Source organism: Tursiops truncatus, chromosome 2 (genome assembly GCF_011762595.2).
Source record: "Tursiops truncatus isolate mTurTru1 chromosome 2, mTurTru1.mat.Y, whole genome shotgun sequence".
Taxonomy (NCBI): Eukaryota; Metazoa; Chordata; class Mammalia; order Artiodactyla; family Delphinidae; genus Tursiops; species Tursiops truncatus.
Window position 1 is genome coordinate 115,950,164 of NC_047035.1, and position 21,362 is coordinate 115,971,525.

The following is a 21,362-nucleotide window of genomic DNA, read 5'->3' on the forward strand; positions in this document are numbered from 1 at the left end:
CCCTGCTCGCCACAACTACAGAAAAGCCCAAGTGCAGCAACGAAGACCTGACACAGACAAAAATAAATAAATAAAATAAATTTATTTAAAAAAAAGTATTTAAGGGGCTTCCCTGGTGGCACAGTGGCTGAGAGTCCGCCTGCCGATGCAGGGGACACGGGTTCGTGCCCTGGTCTGGGAGGTCCCACATGCCGCGGAGCGGCTGGGCCCGTGAGCCATGGCCGCTGAGCCTGCGCGTCCAGAGCCTGTGCTCCGCAACGGGAGAGGCCACAACAGTTAGAGGCCTGCGTACCGCAAAAAAAAAAAAAAAAAAGCATTTAATGGGTAAAGTGTCACATCTGGAACTCATTTTCAACTGATTGAGGAAAAAAAGTGTATATACTAGAACGAAACAAATGTAGCAAATCATTAATCGGTTTGAAATTTTTCAAAACAGAGTAGGGAAAGAAAAAGCTAGAGACACCATTCTGTTAGGGTAGAAGCCCTACCCATCATCAAGCTATGACTGCGTTCTAGCTCTACCTAAAAGTAGATCATATTGTTAGTTTCACATCTCTACTTCTTAAAAAGGGGGAAAGGGGGACGTTTTGGTAGGGAATCAGCCTTTTATAAAAGGTCATTTGTGTTAAATCTTACCAAAACTGATTTTTTTTTCCTTTTTTTGGCCACATCACGTGGCATGCACGATCTTATTTCCCCGACCAGGAATCGAACCCATGCCCCCTGCAGTGGAAGCACGAAGTCTAAACCACTGGACCGCCAGGGAAGTCCCCGATAACTGATTTTACTAACATTTCCTTACATGGCTTTAGGAGAGAAGACATCTAAATTTCAACCTACTATTAATCCAATTCGCCTGAGGCTGCAGTCTGAACTGGCTGTATTATAAGTCACTCAAACCTAAAACCTCTTTATCCAGCAGCTGGTTTCTACTATTACGGGGCTTCTAAAGTAAGACAGGATTTGTGTATTTTATTCTCTCAAGTAAACTTGGACTTCCCTGGTGGCGCAGTGGTTAAGAATCCGCCTGCCAACGCGGGGGTCACGGGTTCGAGCCCTGGTCCAGGAAGATCCCACATGCTGCAGAGCAACTAAGCCCGTGCGCCAGAGCCCTCGAGCCACAACTACTGAGCCTGCGTGCTGCAACTACTGAAGCCCATGCGCCTAGAGCCTGCGCTCCACAGCAATAAGAAGCCTGTGCACCGCAATGAAGAGTAGTCGCGGCTGGCCGCAACTAGACAGAAAGCCTGCACGCAGCAACAAAGACCCAATGCAGCCAAAAAAATAAATAAATAAATAAAATTACTTAAAAAAACAAACAAACCTCATTTACTCAGTTCTTTAAGCAGAAAGCCTCCAAATCTACCCCAGCAAAGTCTTCGACGTCCAAGGCTAATACTGTACTGCGAGGGAAGAACATGTAGGGAAAAAAAGAGGCACTAAGGGGCTGGCTATTATCAGCACATCCTCAAGACTATCTTAATGACCACTTTAAAACTTTATTTCACCCATTTTTGGGAAGGTACACAATTTGATCTATCCCCAAGGACATCCAATCCCCTAAGTCCAGGGTACTTGCTGGCCTGTCAGCAAGAAAATTCTATATAAATGACTTTTAATTTTTAGCTAATTTACCAGCCAGTGCACCCAAATATGTTTATGTAGCTGACTTTCATGTTGGGCGGTTTCCAGAGAATTGAAGCAGTTCTCTCAGCATATAACACGGAAACCAATGAAACCAACGACCCTATAATAGTTCTTTTTTTTTGCTTTTTAATGCAAACACATGAAACAATACCTAATTTCAGTTCAAACTCATTTCCCTTTTATTAAAGTCCAAGTTACATTACATGGTTTGGTACTCAACAAAGGAAAACTTGTTCAAATAAGGTAATATGTTTTCATCAGTATTTCCAGGTGATTGTTTACAATCAAGTAGCATTATCAATAAATCCTTAGGAAGCCCATCTGTAAGAGAAAACATGAAAAATTAGCTAGGAAATAAAGAAAAGGTAGAAATCTTACTAAAAATAACCTTTAGAGCAACAGCCCAAGAAAATCACTGTCTCTGTGTAGTCTCTTCTGCTCTTACTTAATCCTGCCTGCAATCAACACACCAGGTACTGCTTAGTTTTTTGTTGTCATACACCTGGTAATTATTGGGGTAGTCTTTTCCAATCAGAAGAGTGTTGGGGAGTTGCCCTCTTAAAAAAATTTTGAGTAAAAGAGTACAGTGTTACTGCTGCTACAAAATATCCTACATAACAAAGATCTTCTGGACTCCTTGGAATAATACTTGATAAATGAAAGCCTTTCCACGTTTTACAAAGATGTGCTATCTGGCTTCAGGGAGGAGGAGGAGGTGGTAGTGGCATAGGGGTGGACAAAGATAAAATTAAGACTCTTGCTCCAAAGCAAGCTGTGAAAAGAGACCTCAAAATTGGATTACAAAACCTCAGGCAGGGCTTCCCTGGTGGCGCTGTGGTTGAGTCTGCCTACCGATGCAGGCGACGTGGGTTCGAGCCCTGGTCTGGGAAGATCCCACATGCCGCGGAGCAACTAAGCCCGTGAGCCACAACTACTGAGCCTGCGCGTCTGGAGCCTGTGCTCCGCAACAAGAGAGGCCGCGATAGAGGCCCGCGCACCGCGATGAAGAGTGGACCCCGCTTGCTACAGCTAGAGAAAGCCCTCGCACAGAAACGAAGACCCAACACAGCCAAAAATTAATTAATTAATTAAAAAAAAAAAGCTCCTTTAAAAAAACAAAAACAAAACCTCAGGCATTTTCTGCTCACTTTGTCAGCAGGAAGATTGAATATAGGGATTCTTTTTGAGTTCTAAGATTTTTTAAAAATTTAATTTAATTTAATTTATTTATTTATTGGCTGCGTTGGGCCTTTGTTTTTTTTTGTTAGATTCCATATATGTGTGTTAGCATACGGTATTTGTTTTTCTCCTTCTGACTTACTTCACTCTGTATGACAGACTCTCGGTCCATCCACCTCACTACAAGTAACTCAATTTCGTTTCTTTTTATGGCTGAGTAATACTTCATTGTATACAGGTGCCACATCTTCATCCATTTGCGTTGGGTCTTTGTTGCTGTGCATGGGCTTTCTCTAGCTGCAGCGAGCAGGGGCCACTCTTCATTATGGTGCAGACTTCTCTCTGCGGTGGCTTCCCTTGTTGCAGAGCATGGGCTGTAGGTGAGCGGGCTTCAGTAGTTGTGGCTCACGGGCTCTAGAGCGCAGGTTCATTAGTTGTGGTGCACGGGCTTAGTTGCTCCACGGCATGTGGGATCTTCCCGAACCAGGGCTCAAACCCATGTCCCCTGCATTGGCAGGTGGATTCTTAATCAGTGCGCCACCAGGGAAGCCCTGATTTTTAAATGTTTATTAGGTGTGAAATTAGATGTTGACTAATGGTATCCTAACCTGGCTCTTTATCTTGTGAGGAGTCTGATACTAGCTCTTTAAATAATTTGGGGTCCACTTTTATTAAAACTTTTATAAGATAGTTTAGTTCCATCTTTTAAAAATAAGCTTCTTCTTACTCTTAGGAAGCAAATCCTCTACTTAAGCCTCATCATTTACCTCTGAGAAGTAAGAGTATGGCCTTAGTAAATGCCTCAGCACTGCAATGCAAAGGATGTGTGGCACAGTAAAAGCAATGGACTCTGGAGCCAGACTGCCTGGGTTTAAATGTGGGTTCCTCTACTAGTTGTATGACCTTGGACAATGTGCCTCAGTTTCCTCATCAGTAAAATAGTAAAATGGGAATAATTATAATAATAGTAAGTACCTCACAGGACTGTTTGAGGATTAAATGAGTTAATACTTATAAAGCTCAAAAAACAGTACCTGACACATAGTAAGAGTTATACACACTATGTGTGTTTGTTAAATAAAATAAATATATGACTTTTTACTTATATATTTTCTGTTTTACAAAGGATTTTCTGCGTACTGCTCACCACCCAGGCAATCCTGTGGCTCGTTTTATTACCTAATCTGTCTTTCCATAGAGGACAAGGTATCAAATAAGCTTTTATTATCAATGAATATTACTTAACTATCATATTCCAACATGGGCACACAAAAAACAGAATCATCAAATCAATAAAACCCTATTAAAAATAAACAGATGTATAAAAGCATGCATGATGAACACCTATGTAGATTACCTTTAGCTGGGGGAGGTTAAAGGGCTGGAATTAGGGAAGAGGTACAGAGAGGGCTTCAACTCTATGTGAAACATGTCATTTCTTGGGGGAGGGGGAAAACTAAAGCACACATGGCAAAAATAATACCTCAAAATCTGGGTGTGGTTACACTTATTCCCTATGCTATTCATTATGCTTGAAATATTTTATATAGATTTTAAAATAAGGCTTTTACTTGCCTTTACGCCAGTAAAAGAATAATTATGACAACTAGAAACAACAATTCTAGCTCCTTAAATTAATCATCATAGGTACTCTCTCAATCTCTAAGCTCATAGCCTCTAAAAAGGCCACGAAAAGGTCTTACTCTGAGAATACTGAAATGCCACTCACTCACCCCTCCCTGGATTCTTTCCTGCCTTTTTCAGGTATGTAGCTTACCCATGGGGTTTATACTTTGTCAAGGCCCAGTTCCTCTGGAGTGGAGATTCCCAGTTCATTTAAAGTTGGTCTAAGTTCCTGGATGACATAGGGGTAGATTTCCTTATGAGGTCCTGCTTTGTCCTGATGGCAAAGAAAATAGTCACATTTAGCTCTGAAAAGCTGTCTCTATTAACAAAATGAACTTGAAAATGCTTTTAATCACATATGCAGAGGCTAGTAGCAGAGAATACAAGTCACCTACTTTTAAGTTAACATATCTGTTCAAAAAAGACAGCAACTTGGGACTTCCCTGGTGGTGCAGTGGTTAAGAATCCGCCTGCTAATGCAGGGGACACATGGGTTTGAGCCCTGGTCCAGGAAGATCCCACATGCCACGGAGCAACTAAGCCCGTGTGCCACAACTACTGAGCCTGCACTCTAGAGCCCGCGAGTCACAACTACTGAGCCCACGCGCCACAACTACTGAAGCCCGCGCGCCTAGAGCCTGTGCTCTGCAACAATAGAAGCCACTGCAACGAGAAGCCCGCGCACCTCGACGAAGAGTAGCCCCCACTCGCTGCAACTAGAGAAAGCCCGCGTGCAGCAACGAAGACCCGACGCAGCCAAAAATAAAAAACAAAACAAAGGTAGGTTTTTAAGACACCTGGAGACTAACTAAGACAACTGGTCTAAACCCAAGGGAAAAAAACATTTTAAAGCCTTGAGTTACTGGAAAAGAAGGTGGTGATGACAGAATTTCGTGAAGGCAATTAAACATGCCTAGCAGGCAACAGTAATAATTAAATTATCACAGAAAAAAGTTTTTTGATTTGCCTCAATTTGAGACCCTAACTGAATTAACTACTGGTGCTGAATGGATTGATAGCCTACAGAACCCTTAATTATCTTACCCATTTTAGATAAAGTAATATCATACTTTCCCTCTTACAGACCTTGAATTTCTTTCTTATAGAACACAATGTCTTTTCATGGAGAGCCACACTTAGAGGATACTTATTTCCAAGGCAAGAGAGTTTTGATGAATACTCGCCATAACATATAATCACACCTATATTGTCATAGTATTTGTTCCTCAGGGACAAATATTAAAAAAGTCAAATGAACTAAGACAATGCCAAGCTATTACTCTTCTGTCTTTAACAAACTCTAGGTTCCTTAGCTGTTTGCTAAATTATAAAATTCTTATTTAAAATTCCATGCATTAACTTGTTCATTACAGAAAAATTAGAAACTATAATCAAGTAAGAGGGAGGAGAATAAGTATATATCCTCTTACATTTTGATCATTCTCTCTATACTTTTTAATAAAATGGGGTCATACACTGCAAAAATTATTTCATAATTTCCCTCAGTTAATATACTATGAATATCTTTAGTGTTAAACACATTTCTACAACATGAATAATAACCTCTTCTGGGAAGTCCCACCTTAAGAAGCCACTAGCAACATTGAATTTCATATCACAAACAGCACAAAGATAAACTGTACACTCTTAATTATTTCCTTAAGGTAAATTCTCATATGGGATTGCTGAACAAATGGGTATCAAGCATAATTTTTAAGTCTCTGAATAAATTCTACCAAACCACCCTCCAAAAAGACTGTAACCGCAATGTACATTCCCTCTAGCTATATAAGAACTAATTTTAGGTATTTTAACAAACTCAGAAACACAGAATATGCTAATACCTAATCAACAGTCCACCTACTTCCAAAACATTGTTATTTTACTGACCTTAACAACCTCTAGGATGCGGACTGCACTAGCAAAATCATTTAAGCGTCTGCATGCCCGCAAAGCAGCATCAATGATTTTGGGTTCTGGAACCAGATCATAGCCAACAAGGGTGTTCATCCCTGTCAAATTAAAAAGAGGGGTCATATCAACCTGGTATATCCTCACTTAAACTATGAGTTAGTTATCTGTATTTTTATTGAACCATAGACATGGGATCTTGTCTGTTTGAGCCTCTATTCTCTTATCTCTAAAATGAGATAACTGGGAATTCCCAGGCTAGGGAGGACTGGTTAGGACTCAGCGGGTCCACTGCCAGGGTCCTGGGTTCGATCCCTGGTCAGGGAACTAAGATCCTGTAAGCTGCATGGTGCAGCCAAAGATAAAATATATTCTAGATAATGAGATCACAGTGGATCTTCCACAGTGAGTTAGTGAAAAGAACTATGCAGTAGCATGCAGACAGAAGGAAAAAAACCTCAAGAGTTTTCTTAAATGCAAACCCTGTTTTCAAAAGTAGCTGGTTTCTTTTCAAACAAGAGGGCCATTTTCAACTTATATCTTTAACTCTTAGTATGATGTATGTACTTTGATTGCTTTAAAATAGATCTGATTGGAAAATAATCTAAAAACCACCACAGAAATGCTTAAGGAGAGGTAATGAAGCCCAAATGAGGACATTAAGGAGATACAGAGAGCCATTAGCACACAATCAAAAACATTCAACCAGAAAATGACTGGGCATGATTCCTTTTGGCTCAGCACAAAATGATACATCATAAAATTTAAGATTCTCTTAATGGGAATGCAGAACTGCTGTTCTTCTACTCAAGATTATCCAATAAGAATTTCCCCAGCTGCAGCAAAATAGTGTCATTACATTCCTGCAGAAAAGTATGAAGCACTTAGGTTTCTTGCTTTTATTTATTTAAAAATATTTAAACAAAGGACACCAGTGACTGCAATGCTAGAATATAGTCATAGAGAATGAACTCTTGGTCTGAGATAAACTTCTTACACTTAGAATTAGTTACCTACCAGTCTACTAGCCTGGTTATTATTAATGCTACTTACTTATGTTAAATGTGTACTTACAAATTTAGGATAAACAAGTTCTAGCTTATTCAGATCGGACTCTTATTCAGGGCAAGACAAATCATAACTGAGAATAAAAATAACAAAAATCCCAAACTATTACCAAGAGGGGAAGAGAACCAAATGACTACTTGCGTAAATTATCTAAAAATTACAAAACTGTTAAATCTTGCTCACCCCGGCCTATCATTATAGCAGTGATGATGATTTTGTCCCCCAGGAGACATTTTTAGTTGTCACAACTGGGGGTGTGTGAGGGTGTTGGCATCTAGTGTGTAGAAACCAAGGATGCTGCTAAATATCCTACAATGCAAAGGACAGCCCTTGCAACAAAGAACTGTCTGGCCCAAAATGTCAACTGTGCCTCCTTTAAAACCCTGCTTTACAGGAAATACTTACTCTGGAAACTATAAACTTTCCTAATTGCAAGATGCATGACAATCCCCAGTTTGCATGATACAGTTGACCCTTGAACAACATGGGTTTGAACTGTACAGGCCCACTTACACGTGGATTTTTTTCAATAAATACTACAGCGCTACATGATCCGAAGTTGGCTGAATCCATAGATGGAGAACCTTGGACACAGAACTGTGGATAAAGAGGACCAAGTGCAAAGTTATATATGGATTTTCTATGTGGGGGTGTGTGTTGGTGTCCCTAACCCCCCAAGTTTTTCAAGGGTTAACTGTAGTTACTTTCAACAAAGTAGTGGAAGACTACATAGCAGTTCATAACTCTATACGAAAATAGACACATATGTCTATGTTCCAATTACCTTTACGCAATTCCCAAGCATCAATATCTGGCCTATTGAAGTATGTCACCCAGCGAGCATCAAACTCCTCATCTGTCTCATGTGACCCATGGGAGTAGCAGCGAATGGACTGGATAGCTATAGGGGAGAGAGAGCAAAAACTTCAATATATAGAAGTAGTACTTGACATATCTTGCCAATACATAAAGTTTTTTTGTTTTTTTCTTTTTTTGGTGTGTCTTAAAATACACATAACATAAAATTTACCATCTTAACCATTTCTAAATGTACAGTTCAGTGGTATTAAATACACTCAATGCATGAAGTTTTGACTCAGCTATGTATGTCATGGTAGGAAAATCATTCAGCAGGTCAAATGACACAAATCTTATGTACTGATTTGAAAAAAATCTTAAAAATTAAGCACATTAAAGCAAGTAGAACAAAAAGTACTATGTGTGTACGTTCATGCTTTTATCCCACTAATGTGTAATGCTGGCATGTAATTGTTAACAGCGGTTATCTTTGAAAGGAAAAACTTTATTTCTTTATACATTTAGTTTTATGATAAGCAATTATTAATTCTTAATTTAAAATAATGTCCATTCTTGGGAATTCCCTGGCGGTCCAGTGCTTAGGACTCTGCGCTTTCACTGTCGAGGGCCCGGGTTCAATCCCTGGTCGGGGAACGAAGATCCCACAAGCCACTCGGTGTGGCCAAAAATAAAATAAAACAATGTCCATTCTAGTTCTTAAGCAAATTTATAAGATACACTTTCTTGATAAATTAAAAAAAAAACTTATGCTCTCCATTAAATTATATCCCAAAATAAATTATACATCCTGACAAAGCAATGGTAATTTAAAAATTGTTTTATCAAACTACAGCCCCTTCCTTGAAAATTCTAATTAAAAAAGTGACTTACACCCAATGGAAAAAAGTTTTACTAGATTTCTAAGAAGTGAGATTTATTAATATAACACTATCAAGAAAATAGGAAACACTTAGTATTCTGCTCTCAATCAATATACCCTTTCTAGTACCATATGAAAAGCCTTCCCATTTTTAGTTTCTGCCTATCAAATGGACAGTGAATTGGGAGTTAAGAAATCTGAATTCTATCTAAACAGCCTCTGAATGGAGCAGGAGGTGGGAAAAGGCATTTTTACCTTTGGGTTTTAGGAGGCAGCCGAGCCTAGTGGTCAGATGCTTCTAGGCTCTTCACTCTCCCACTGTTTGGCCCTGGTAAAATTAACTCAAGTTTTATATTCCTTATGTATAAAATGAGGATACTACTACCTTAGCAGAGTATGATGATTAAAAATGAAAGCAAGCTAACACTTTGCCCAGGGTTTAGTACTTTGTATGTAGGTACTCAATGAATGGTAGCTTTAAATTAATCCTTATCTAGAAATGTCTTAATTGATCTTCTATTTATGGAAATTCTAATTTATAGAAATAAAACATTCTTCAAATTGCATTTCTTGTTATACGAATTAGACAAGCTTGGTATAATTTCTAGTTATTTTTAAAGGCTTAACATACCAAAAATAACGCTTTAGCCCACTGTTACCAAAATTTGTAAACTACTTTTTTTAAAAACTAAACTTATTCCTAGCAGAATAAAGTGTAAGTATATAATCGAAGTATAAACTGTTTACCAGTTCCTTATCAAGTTAAATACACACCTACCATACCCAGTAATTCCACTTCTAAGTATTTACCCAAGAAAAATGAAGCATATAATTCTCTCCAACCACCCAGAAAAGCATTTCATGATAACAAATTTCTTTTGTTCACTGCTGCGCATGGGCATGGATTTCACTGGATGACCGTGGCTTTGTTTTGTTTTCTAACTATGAAAAAGATGGCTAGCAACTACAAATCCTAGACAGGGAGATCAATGGATCACCTTCGACAATTTGTTCACTTTCCTTCTGAGAGTCCCAAATTACAAACTGGTTGTATTCAAAAACAAAAAACAAAAACCCTGTATGAGACAAGTATTTAAAATACCAAGCAAGCACTGGGAACACACATAGCTTCCAGGTTGGGAAAAACATACTCTCCCACATGGTTTAAATTATATTCTTAATTCTAGTAATGGGCAGAGCAGGATCTATTCTTGTAGTTATTATGAACATGCTTAACATTTTGATTTTTAGGTAAACTATATAGGCATCTTTTCCCTCCCCCACACCACCCCTACTTAAGTACAGCATTTCCACCTAGTTTTGAGGCTTGTATGGTAAATTATTTTGGAAAACAATTACTCAGTGCTTTCATATAAACTAAAGATTCCAGAGTAGGGAAAAGGAAGCAACTGTAAAAAATTGGGACATTTCTAGGGCTACAATCTAAAAATCTATTTCTAACACTGCTTTCTGGCATTCAGTTAAGCAATCTTTTTTTAAAAAAGGGTTAACAATATATTTAGAAAAATTAAGGGGCTCATTAATCCCCTTCAATAACTAATCAGCTCAGACAAGGCTCAGAGAATGGACATTTTGGTGGTGGTGATTCTAGGAATAATGGAAAGAAGTGAATAATGTAGAGGGTACATGAACAAGCTCAAAGGCAAGGTTGCAGAGGTGTAAGGCTTAAGAGCAGTCATGAACCTTGGGGTCCAAAGGCTGGAAATCTATAAATGTGGGAGTGGTGCAGAAAAGGTTGGAAGGTAATAAAAAGTGCTACTTAAATTTAGCTCTGCACCAAGAAAGGAAAAGCGGAAACTCCTCCCACCTTTTCAGAACTATCAGGGTAAGGACAGGTGCCAGGATTGTGTAACTTTTAACGGTTGACTAGAGAATCTAACCATTATTCAAAACATTTAATTATGTAACTCAGCAGTTATTGGAAAACAATTCTGTTACAAGTTGGAGACTTCTCCTGGGACCAAATATGGAATTTGGGTTGCTACTTACCTACAGCAAACTTGAGGCCCCTCAGGTAACCCCTCCAGAGCTCTTTCACTTGACCTTGGATAGCCTCATCCAAGAATCTTAGTCCTTTCTGACTTTTAATTGCATAAAACCTCTTCATCTCATATTGATAACAAACCTCACCTATAATATGCAAAAATGAAATGCACTATAAAAAAGCAAATATGTATTAAGCATTTGTGCCAGGAAAGGTGCTAAGAGTTACATTATCTCAGTTAAACCTCACAACTACTAAATATTATCCCAATTTTCAGATGAGACAACTGAGTCTTAAGGTTTAATTAGTAAGTCCTTGGTCACACAGCTAGAAAGTAGCTGACACAAATGTAACCAAGACTGCCTCCTTGTGGCAAATATTTAGGTTTACAGGACAACACCTAAAATAAAGCTTTTTATGAATTATACTAAAGAGGGTGACTAGAGTGCCTAGAAGATAAATCACTATGTCCAAACTTACAAAGAGTTTGAGTTCACATGTTTAAATATGCATGCTTAGGGGCCAAATTTCATAATGTCGCATATACTACCATCATGGACCAAAATCAAAGTGCAGTTACAATAATTAAAAGTTCCGTGCTGGACACAAAGTTTCCCGGAACACATATAAGGGGAAGGCAAAATAAGAGACAGCAATCAGCAGACCATTTCATACTCCAACAATCAGGCTTCTAACCGGAAGCCAAAAATAACGCTTCCCCATGTTTGCAGAAGCCAGTATTCCTGGGTCTGTGGTACCCAATTTTCGAAAGAGTAATATTCTTATCATAAGACCTATCAACAGTCAGGCTTTCTTCCAGACCTCAGGAAACAACCACACACGTCGATCTATCGTAAAAATGGAAGAATCAGAACGTGGCACAGCAGTCTCTAAAAAGAACAGAATGGTCTGAGAAAGTGACACACAAAACGCTAACCGAGAAATGTCGGAAAAAACGGCTATACTGCGTTCCACACGGAAGTATAACGCATTCTCGGAAGACGCTGGGGGCGGCGGTGCCGGGGTCCCCGGAGGGACCACCCCCCCCGCCCCTACCCTGAGCTCAATGTCACCTTCGCCGAAGCGCTGCAGGCCGGCGGTGGCCACTCCCAGTCAGGTGGCCGCGGGGTCAGCGCCGGGGCAAGGTCACGGCCCGGGGACCGAAGGGGTTCGGTGGGCGCTGGAGGTGCGCTGTGCCCCCTCCTTGGCGCCCACAGCAGGTCCACACTTGACCCGTCCGCGGTGCCCGCACCAGGAAGTCACGCCGAGGGAGGCCCCAGGGGCGCGCCCTCGAGTCCTCCAAAACTCGAGGCGGCGGAGAGAACGGCCAGCGGTCACCAGGTTCGGCCGCCGGCCCGCAGGGCAGGAGCTAGGCCTCTGGGCGAGCCTGCCCTCGCGTGGCAGCGGGGGCCCAGGTCACCGCAAGGACACGCGGGCGCGGACAGTGGCAGGCGGGGGCCTTACCGGCGGCGGGGCCGGGGGCCGGAGTGGGGTGCAGGAGGCCTCGAGGGCTGGTCCGGGCGACTGCGGCTGCTGCTACCGAGCAGCGGCGGACAGCGGCGCCTAGCATGACGGTGATGGCGGCGCGCAGGATAAGGCTGAGGAGAAGCCGGGTGTGAGCTCAAGACCGCTCGCGAGCTCGTGGGGGCCGGACTCACGCACCGACGCACGGCGGGCGGAGCGTGAGGGCCCGCCCACTGCGGCGTTCGCGCCTTGGCGGAAGGGGGCACCACGCGGCCTCGGGCGGGCTACGGCGGCGCGCTCAGGACAATTTATTTCGGCCCCGCTCTCCTCCGACTCGCTGGTCCCGTGGACTGCAGCGGCGATCGTGGAGCTAGGATGGAAGGAAGAAGGCGAAGAGCCGTCAGTGGACCGTAGCGTGGTTCAAGTCTGGCTCGGGAGACGACTCTAGCACCTCAACATGGGAACAATAACAATAACAACGACAAATTATTATAAAAATACCTTCTTTGCTTTACCCCCCTGTTTGAGCCTAAAATAAGAGAACGAGTGGGACAGAACGACTGCTTACCTATAAGGGACCCTATTAGTAACTATTCTTATACCACAAACCCGCAAGCATTCAAAAAATGAGTCCAACCACTTGACGTTACAGAGAAAGAAACGGGCTCAGAAATTAGATTCCTTGCTGGCAATCGAGGCTCTTTTCACCTAATCCCCAGTCCCAGGACTCACCTGGATATTTCTGGTGAAAGGCCCTCCCCCAGTCCCTACAGGAGGCGGTTGATTAAATTCCAAGACTCTTAACGTCTAATCTGGCTTCACTAACTGCCTTCTGACCTTGAGCTCCTGGGCAGTGAGACCACATTCTCCAGGCCTGAATTATCTCGGTGCCACAAGGAGTTAATGAGAAGTCTCATTATCTCTTGTTATCCCTCATTCTCTATCCCTGGATCTGAGGAAAGAAAAGACGGACATTCACTCTCCACTTCCTGACTCTAGGCCCTGTCTCCAGGGTGTCAGTATTAGCCCTTCTCTGTTTCCTACCTAGCAGTGCTTTAGGGGGTATGAACCTGGCTGGGAAATGATAAAAAAGCTTTTTTTCAAAGCACCTGTCCTCAACTTCACCCACCAACCTAATGAAAGGACACCTGGGGAAGGTTTTGCCTCTTTGATTTCAATTAATATTCATCAAATCTCCAAGAGCTGGAAGCTCAGGATGAGGTCAGGACTCCCATAATTAAGAAAGCACTGGGAAAAGAATCTAGAAAGAACTGGGTATATGTATATGTGTAACTGATTCACTTTGCTGTGCAGCAGAAGCTAACACAACACTGTAAATCAACTGTACTCCAATAAGAATTAAAAAAACAAAACAAAAAACTATAAAAACTTGAAAAAGAAAGCACTGGGCTGGGAGTTCCGTAGCAGTCCAGTGGTTAGGACCCGGCGCTTTCACTGCCATGGCCTGGGTTCAGTCCCTGGTGGGGGAACTAAGATCCCTGAAGCCTTGCGCAGCCGAAAAAACAAAACAAAACAAAAACCCACTGGGGTATATGGCAACTGAGTCCCAACTGGTCTCTGCTGTCAGTCTCTCCACTTGGCCTACAGGACCTTAGATTGGCTACAGGAGTGTTGCGTGTTTTTGTTGTTGTTGTTTTCAGAAACAATTATGACCATAATTTATTATGTGCCACTGCATGCTACAAACTATTATCCCATCTAAGCCTTATAACATTGTTGTGAGATAAGTATTTATCCCTATTTTATGGATGAAGAAATAGACTCAGAGGACATTGCCCAAGAATCACACAGCTGATAAACAGTAGTGCTTAGTTAGATTTGAGGCCAGTTTTGTCTGACTCCAGAAATTTTCTTTCCCCACCACCCATAAAGGTAGGCTTTGCTGGCTTCCCAGCAAATTCTGAATCCCCTGCTACTTTGAGGGCAGTTCTAAGCCCTCATCACCTGTTTTAGGTTTTTTTTTGTTGCTGCATACCAATTTACCACAAACTAAGCAGCTTAAAACAATATCCATTTATTATTTCCCAGTTTCTATAGGTCAGTTATGCCTTCATAGCATAACTGGTTTTCTACTCAGGGTCTTCTGACAAGACTGAAATCAAGATGTCAGCCAGGACTGTAGTCTCATCTGGAGCTCAGAGTCCTCTTCCAAGCTTGTTTAGGTTGTTGGCAGAATTCAGTTCCTTACAGTGGTTGGACTGAGTCCCCATTTTTTTCTTGCTGTCAGCCAAGGATCACTCTCAGCTCCTAGAGTCCACCCTCAGGGCCTTACCACATGGACCCTCCATAGACCCTCTCACAATACCACCACTTATTTCTTCAAACCAGCAGGAGAGTATCTCTGACACTTCACCCTCCTTTAAAGACCTCATCTAATCAGGTCAGGCACATCCAGCATTATCTCTCTTTTGATTAATTCAAAGTAAATGGATTACTGGGTCCGTGTGCCGCAACTACTGAAGCCTGTGCGCCTAGAGCCCGTGAGCTACAACTACTGAAGCCTGTGTTCCTAGAGCCTGTGCTTTCTCTAGTTGCGGCAAGCGGGGGCTACTCTTCGTTGCTGTGAGCGGGCTTCTCATTGCGGTGGCTTCTCTTGTTGTGGAGCACGGGCTCTAGGCGCGCGGGCTTCAGTAGTTGTGGCATGCAGACTCAGTAGTTGTGGCTCACGGGCTCTAGAGCTCAGGCTCAGTAGTTGTGGCACACGGGCTTAGTTGCTCTGAGGCATGTGGGATCTTCCCGGACCAGGGCTCAAACCCGTGTCCCCTGCTTTGACAGGCGGATTCTTAACCGCTGTGTCACCAGGGAAGTCCCAATAAATTTATAAATTTATATTAAAAAAAAGAATAACGATAGAACCTACTTAATGGGTTATTGGGAAGATTATATAAGATAATGCATATAAAATACTATGTCCTGGCTGGACATAGCTCAATAAATGGAGCTCAATAAATGATGAGTGTTGTATTCTTCTGTTGTAAATTATAGAAAGTTCTTTTCCCAAGGCATGGCAGGTTGTGAGACGAGGGACAAGGCATGGAGGTGGGGGGGGGACAAACACACCATATAGATTACTTGGGAATCAGGGAGAAAGGGTGGCAGGAGCCTTCAAAGGTGATCCTGTGGGGGGCCACCATACAGTATGGGTAGGAGAGCTCTAATGGTACTTTTTCATAATTAATTAATACTTATGTAATTTCCTAAACTATTTCTTTTATGATCAGAACATCATTAAAGGATATCATTTTTGATTGAGATATAACTCACATACCATAAAATTCATCCTTTTAAAGTGTATAATTCAGTGTTTTTTTGTATACTCACTATGTTGTATAAGCATTATCATTATCTAATTCCAGGACATTTGCATCACGCCAAAGAGAAACTCCATACCCGATGGCAGTCACTCCCCATTCCCCCTGCCCCACCAGCCCTAGGCAACCACTAATCTACTTTCTGTCTCTATGGATTTGCCTATGCTGTACATTTCATATAAATATGAATGTTATTTCGTCTGGCTTCTTTCACTCGGCGTAATGTTTTCAGGGTTCCTCCATGTTGTAATCAGTACTTCATTCCTTTTTATGGCAGAATTATACTCCATCATATGGATATTCCACATTTTGTTTGCCTATTCATCAGTTTATGGACATTTGAGCTATTTCCACTTTTTGGCTATTATGAATAAGGCTGCTGCGAACATTTGCGGACATGTTTTTGTGTGGACACGTGTTCCATTATTTTGGATATATATCTAGGAGTATGATATGGGTTATAAGGTAAGTCTATGTTTAACTTTTTGAGGAACTGCCAAGCTGCTCCAAAGCAGCCTGCATCATTTTACATTCCTGCCAGCAATGTAGGCAGGTTCCATGTTTTCCACATCCTTATAATTTTTTTTTTTTAAACAAAGAAAGCTGAGTTTTTGTAGCTGTCTGAACTGAGCCCCACACCCCCAGTTTCCAATCAGGAAACAGAGCCCAGGGCAGGGGTACTTTGTGTTCTGAGTTCATTAGCTGCTCTCCTAAAGGTTTCTTCCTGTGTCCTCCAGCTCCTTGAGCCAAGAGACTCTCTTTTCCAGCACCAGCTGTAGGGGGCAGCTCTCAACAGTTCTTCAACAGTTGAGTTTCTCTCCGCGGCTGAATGGGAAGGGAAAGAGAAGGGGATTTAGCTTTGGGTCTCTTACCAGTGGGAGTGCCGCTCCTTCTATATATTATCTCAGGGACTAGGCAACCTTGATTAATCATCAAAATCACCTGAGGATCTAATTGAACTGCCCATTTCCAGGTCCTTCCTGGGATATTCTGATCCCGTTGCTTTGGAGTTCAACCCCGGCAATCTGTATTTTTTAAAAATTGAGGTATAATTAACATATAACATGCAATCTATATTTTAAACAAGTGCCCTAGGTGATTCTGATGATGAATGATTGGGAAGCCTGGTATTGTCCCCACAGCGATCTGTCCCATTTTGTAGATGAGAGAAGAATTAACTTGCTCCAGATCAGAGTCAGCCTCATTTCCTGCAAAGCCTGTTCAATATGACACCAGGCTTCATATTTGCTAGCAGAAACCTGCAGAGACCCTCTGTCCATGCAAGACTGGACCTTGGCAAACACCCCATATTCCTTTTCCCTATTCCCACTGAAGGTGGTGGGAATACCTATCGTATTTGTTTCTTAGGGCTGCTTTAGCAAAGTAACACAGGCTGGGTGACTTAAAACAACAGAAATGTATTCTCTCATAGTTCTGGAAGCTAGAAGTCCAAAATCAAGATGTCTGCAGGACCATGCTCTCTCTGAAGGCTCTAGGGAAGACTCCATTCTGTACCTTTTTCTTACCTTCTGTTGTTCGCTGGCGACCTTTGGCATTCCTTGTTTTGCAGCTGCATAAACTCCAATCTCTGCCTCCATCTTCACATGCCATTCTTCCCTCTACGTGTCTGTCTCTGTTTCTTCTCCTCTTTTTTTTTTTTTTTTGCCGTACGCGGGCCTCTCACTGCTGTGGCCTCTCCCGTTGCGGAGCACAGGCTCTGGACGCGCAGGCTCAGCGGCCATGGCTCGTGGGCCCAGCCACTCCACGGCATGTGGAATCCTGCCAGACCGGGGCACGAACCCGCGTCCCCTGCATCGGCAGGCGGACTCCCAACCACTGAGCCACCAGGGAAGCCCCCTCTTCTCCTCTTCTTATAAGGATATATTGGATTAAGGACTTGTCCTACTTCAGAATGACCTCACCTTACATACTAATTACATCTGCAAAGACCCTATTTCCAAATAAGGTCACATTAACAGGTATCAGGGGTTAAGCCTTCAAAATACCTTTCGGAAGGACACAGTTCAACTCACAGTATCTATAATAGTCAGCAGATGTCAGAATCCACAAGTTTGATATCACCATGGTGACCCTTAGCTTCTTCAAAGAGAAGGTAAAACCCAAGGGCCCAGACGGTGGGGACAGGGGATAAGCAGTGGTGGGGAAAAGGGGAACATTGGGTCACTGTTTATGGGGCTGGACAGTTAAGGACTTTGATGTGGCATCCGAACAGTTCAGAAATCTGGTTCAGCCAGTCTTTACTCACTCAGTCAACAGCTCTCTGTGGGCTTCCTGTGTTCCAAGATCTGGGTAGGGAGCAAGGCAGGCAGGATCCATTCAATCATGGCTTATGGTTTACTGGGGTGACTGACAACCAGAGGTTCACAATAATGAGGGCACAGTTATAAACTAAGATCTGTGCTCTGACAGGAAGAAACCTGGTGTCACCAAGGAGACCTTCCTGTGACTATATTTCCTCCTTCTTTTTCTTCAATTGCCCTTCTCTCTGGGAGACCTGTAGGTATTTCAACATCTCAGTGAAATAGAGGGGACAAAGAGTCCCTAGTGGCTAGTATGGGTATAGCAATGATCCAAACTGCAGAACTATGGAGTAGGGGCAGGGACATGAAGGGAGCTGGTAGGGGAGATGGGTGTGGCAGGGTGGGAGTGTCTGACCCAGGTCTTCCCCCAACTGTACAGTGAACATGCCCTGGCACATTCATGGGCAGTGGACAAGAGCTTCTAAAGCTTTTACCAATTTAAAGCTGTGGACCCCCCTACCTCACTCCCCTTCCCCACCAAAATCCATCTATTGTTTGATGCCAGGAAGGCAGGCTAAGTCCTGGCCAAGCTAGGGTTAAAGCCACAAGGAGAAACCCTTCTCTATCCTGGCTGTAATGGCAGTGAAATCCTACCTAGCCTGGGTAGCTCTCATATCTGTCCCCATCTCTGTCCCCACTCCCACTGTCCCATCTCCTACCTCCCTGCAGTATATGGAATGCAGTCAGGCCCCTTCCAATCCACCTCCCACCTACACAGGTGCCAGAGGGATCCTTCTCAAACATCAATCAGACCAGGGCACTCCCTGGCTTCCACTCCCTGCCCCCTCCCCTTCATTCAGGGAGGCTCCTTGTGACCTAGCTCCCACCTGGTATTCCAGTCCCACCTGCCTCTTGCCATGCTTCCTTCAGACACTTGTGGCTGCCTCAACACCAGACAAGCATCACCTCTCTGTCTTCTGCCTGGAATTCCCTGTCCAGTCCTGTCCAGCTGGCTAATTCCTTCTGATCATTGGGGAACCGGCTCCATCAACACCTCTGAGCGAATTAAATGCCTCTTCTCAGAGCTCCCTTCTCCCACTATCACTGCATTGTGCTGTAACTTTCTTTTTTCTCTCTCCTAGACTGGGACATCGTTGCGGCAGAAACAATGTCGGATTATTCGGATTCTTCCACCCCAGTCCCACCCTGGGCCTAGACTGAGACTTGGCATAATAATGAAGTCCCCCGAGGTCCATCTGGTGGTCCACGGCCCATCTGACCACACGCTCTGGCCTTGGATGATACACATTTATGTTCCCAAATGGATTTTGATTGTGTGTCGGGACAGTTTTGTGGGTGTGAGTTTTCACTGACACCCCTAGCCTGGAAGTGCCCCAAGGCAGGGCCCAGGAAGCTCTTGGTTAGAGGCACTATTGGAAAGATGAGGTCTCATGGTTGTGGTGGTGGTAGTGGGGTTTCCCACTCCCTCCCATTCTGCCACTAGTCAGTTCTCAAAGTGAGCGTCTCTTGAGATGCTCCCCTTGCCACTCCTTGCCTTACTCCAGCACTTCTCAGGTTCCCACCTTAGCCTTGGGCGTGGGGATGTATAGGGATATCTGTCACCTTCCTTTGGAGCCTGCTCCCGGGTCAGCAGGGCCAGAGGGTCCAGTAAAGCAGGGGTGGGGAGCTCACAGGTGCTGGGTTCCATTGGCACCCATGAGCACCTATCAAAATCCTGGGAACTGAAGCTGCTGGGGTAGAGTAGAGGTGCACAAAAGAAAGCCAGTTCCATAACCTGCTTTCTAGCATGGGGGCAGAAACAGCCCACATGTGAACAGGTTAACGCTCTGAAGGTTGGGAAACAACATGAAGGGGACTTACCTGACCCAAGGCATCAAAAGAGAAAGTCTCTTCTTGCATAGTCCTGGTGACCCGGCAATCAGGACTTCAGACACTGGTGGTCTTGGAAAGTTGGCCATTTTCCAGAACCAAGACCAGTCTCTCTTAAGATCCTACCATGCAGGACCTCTTCCAAGTTTTATCATGTACTTTAGATGCAGACGCCCAGTGCCAGCCCAGGGCACCTTAGTTGTCAGGATAGTTTACGTTCTCTCCACACTTCTTGGGCCACCACTGAGAGTCAGACAAGCACACACAAACCCCTTGGCCCTCCTAGGGACTTATCAAGAACAAGAAATTGGGGAGGGCAACCAGTGTCAGAATCTGTATGGCAGGGCTCTCTGATCCAAAGCTGAAGCCGAGATAGGGGGGTGGGGTTGACTCCCCAAAGAGCCCCTTCTGTCAACTGCAGAAACCTACCTCTTGTTACCAGCAGGATTTATTTCAGGTTTCTGCCTACCAAGTGACTTACATACTTCCCCATCTCCTCCTTTGCAAGGATGCTGTTAAGTTGCAAGGGGGCAGGTCCCCTGAGATCCCAGGGCTATGTGTCCCCCGCCGCTGCCGCCCTACCTGCTAGAGTGCTTCCAGTACACACAGCACTCTCTCCACCCTCCCACCTTACTTGGAGTTGGGCAGAAAGGCTTATAAGGCCATTATCTCTCAACAGACAGCTGTGCAGGGCTGGAGGCAGCAGCTTATCAGGGAGCCTGCAGTGATTCACAACCCAAGTCCCAGTTTCTCTGCTGAATAGTAATTTCCAGCAGTGGATTTGCGCTCCGTCTCTCCTCCCCCTCTCCCAAGGGTGTGCTGTCCTTTCTCAGAGAGAGAAAGCAGTGAAGGGTAGACCCTATCCATGGGGATGGGGGGGCTCTGTGCCAGCTTTCTGGATAAGGCTGTCTATTGGCAGGAGGCTGCAGGTTTAGGGACCCCAGTTGGATCTGCCACCCTTGGCAGTGACAGGAGAGTTCATCGATGCTCACCTTCCTTCCCCATCCAGAAAAGCAATGTGCTGCTCCCTTTCCCTTAGTAGCAATGTGTAAGGTGAAAATGGTCCCCTTCTGGCCACAAGCCCTTAAGCTAGAGCCAGCCAGGGAGGGCTGAGAAAGAGGGAGAAGCCGGGGACTGGGTAATGTGCCCCCTGAACCATTTTGAAGCTGTCCAGTTTCTGTGCCTGACCCCTAAGACTCCAAAGGCTAAGGATCCAGGCTGGAGGGGACTGAGACACAAGGGGGCAGACCAGAGCAGTCTCTGCACAGACAACTGGTTAGGAAAAAACCCAGGGACAGAGC

General features: G+C 43.7%; 1 protein-coding gene across 4 annotated transcripts; it reads right to left on the minus strand.

The window, feature by feature from the left end:
• Positions 1–1,802: 1,802 nt before the first annotated feature.
• Positions 1,803–12,775, minus strand: COX5A (cytochrome c oxidase subunit 5A). 4 transcript variants are annotated; one of them, XM_019949795.3, is made up of 6 exons: positions 12,579–12,754; positions 11,120–11,260; positions 8,216–8,332; positions 6,343–6,464; positions 4,604–4,726; positions 1,803–1,968 (listed from the first exon to the last, which is right to left on the minus strand). In XM_019949795.3, the coding sequence occupies exons 1-5, from the start codon at positions 12,682–12,684 to the stop codon at positions 4,613–4,615; spliced, it is 600 nt and encodes a 199-aa protein (XP_019805354.1). In that variant the 5' UTR covers positions 12,685–12,754; the 3' UTR covers positions 1,803–1,968; positions 4,604–4,612. The 4 variants fall into 4 exon arrangements, with proteins under 4 accessions (XP_019805354.1, XP_019805364.1, XP_004312173.1 ...); XM_019949805.3 differs by lacking the exon at positions 12,579–12,754 and adding an exon at positions 12,188–12,569; XM_004312125.2 differs by lacking the exon at positions 11,120–11,260 and having other exon boundaries at positions 12,579–12,748.
• Positions 12,776–21,362: the final 8,587 nt, after the last annotated feature.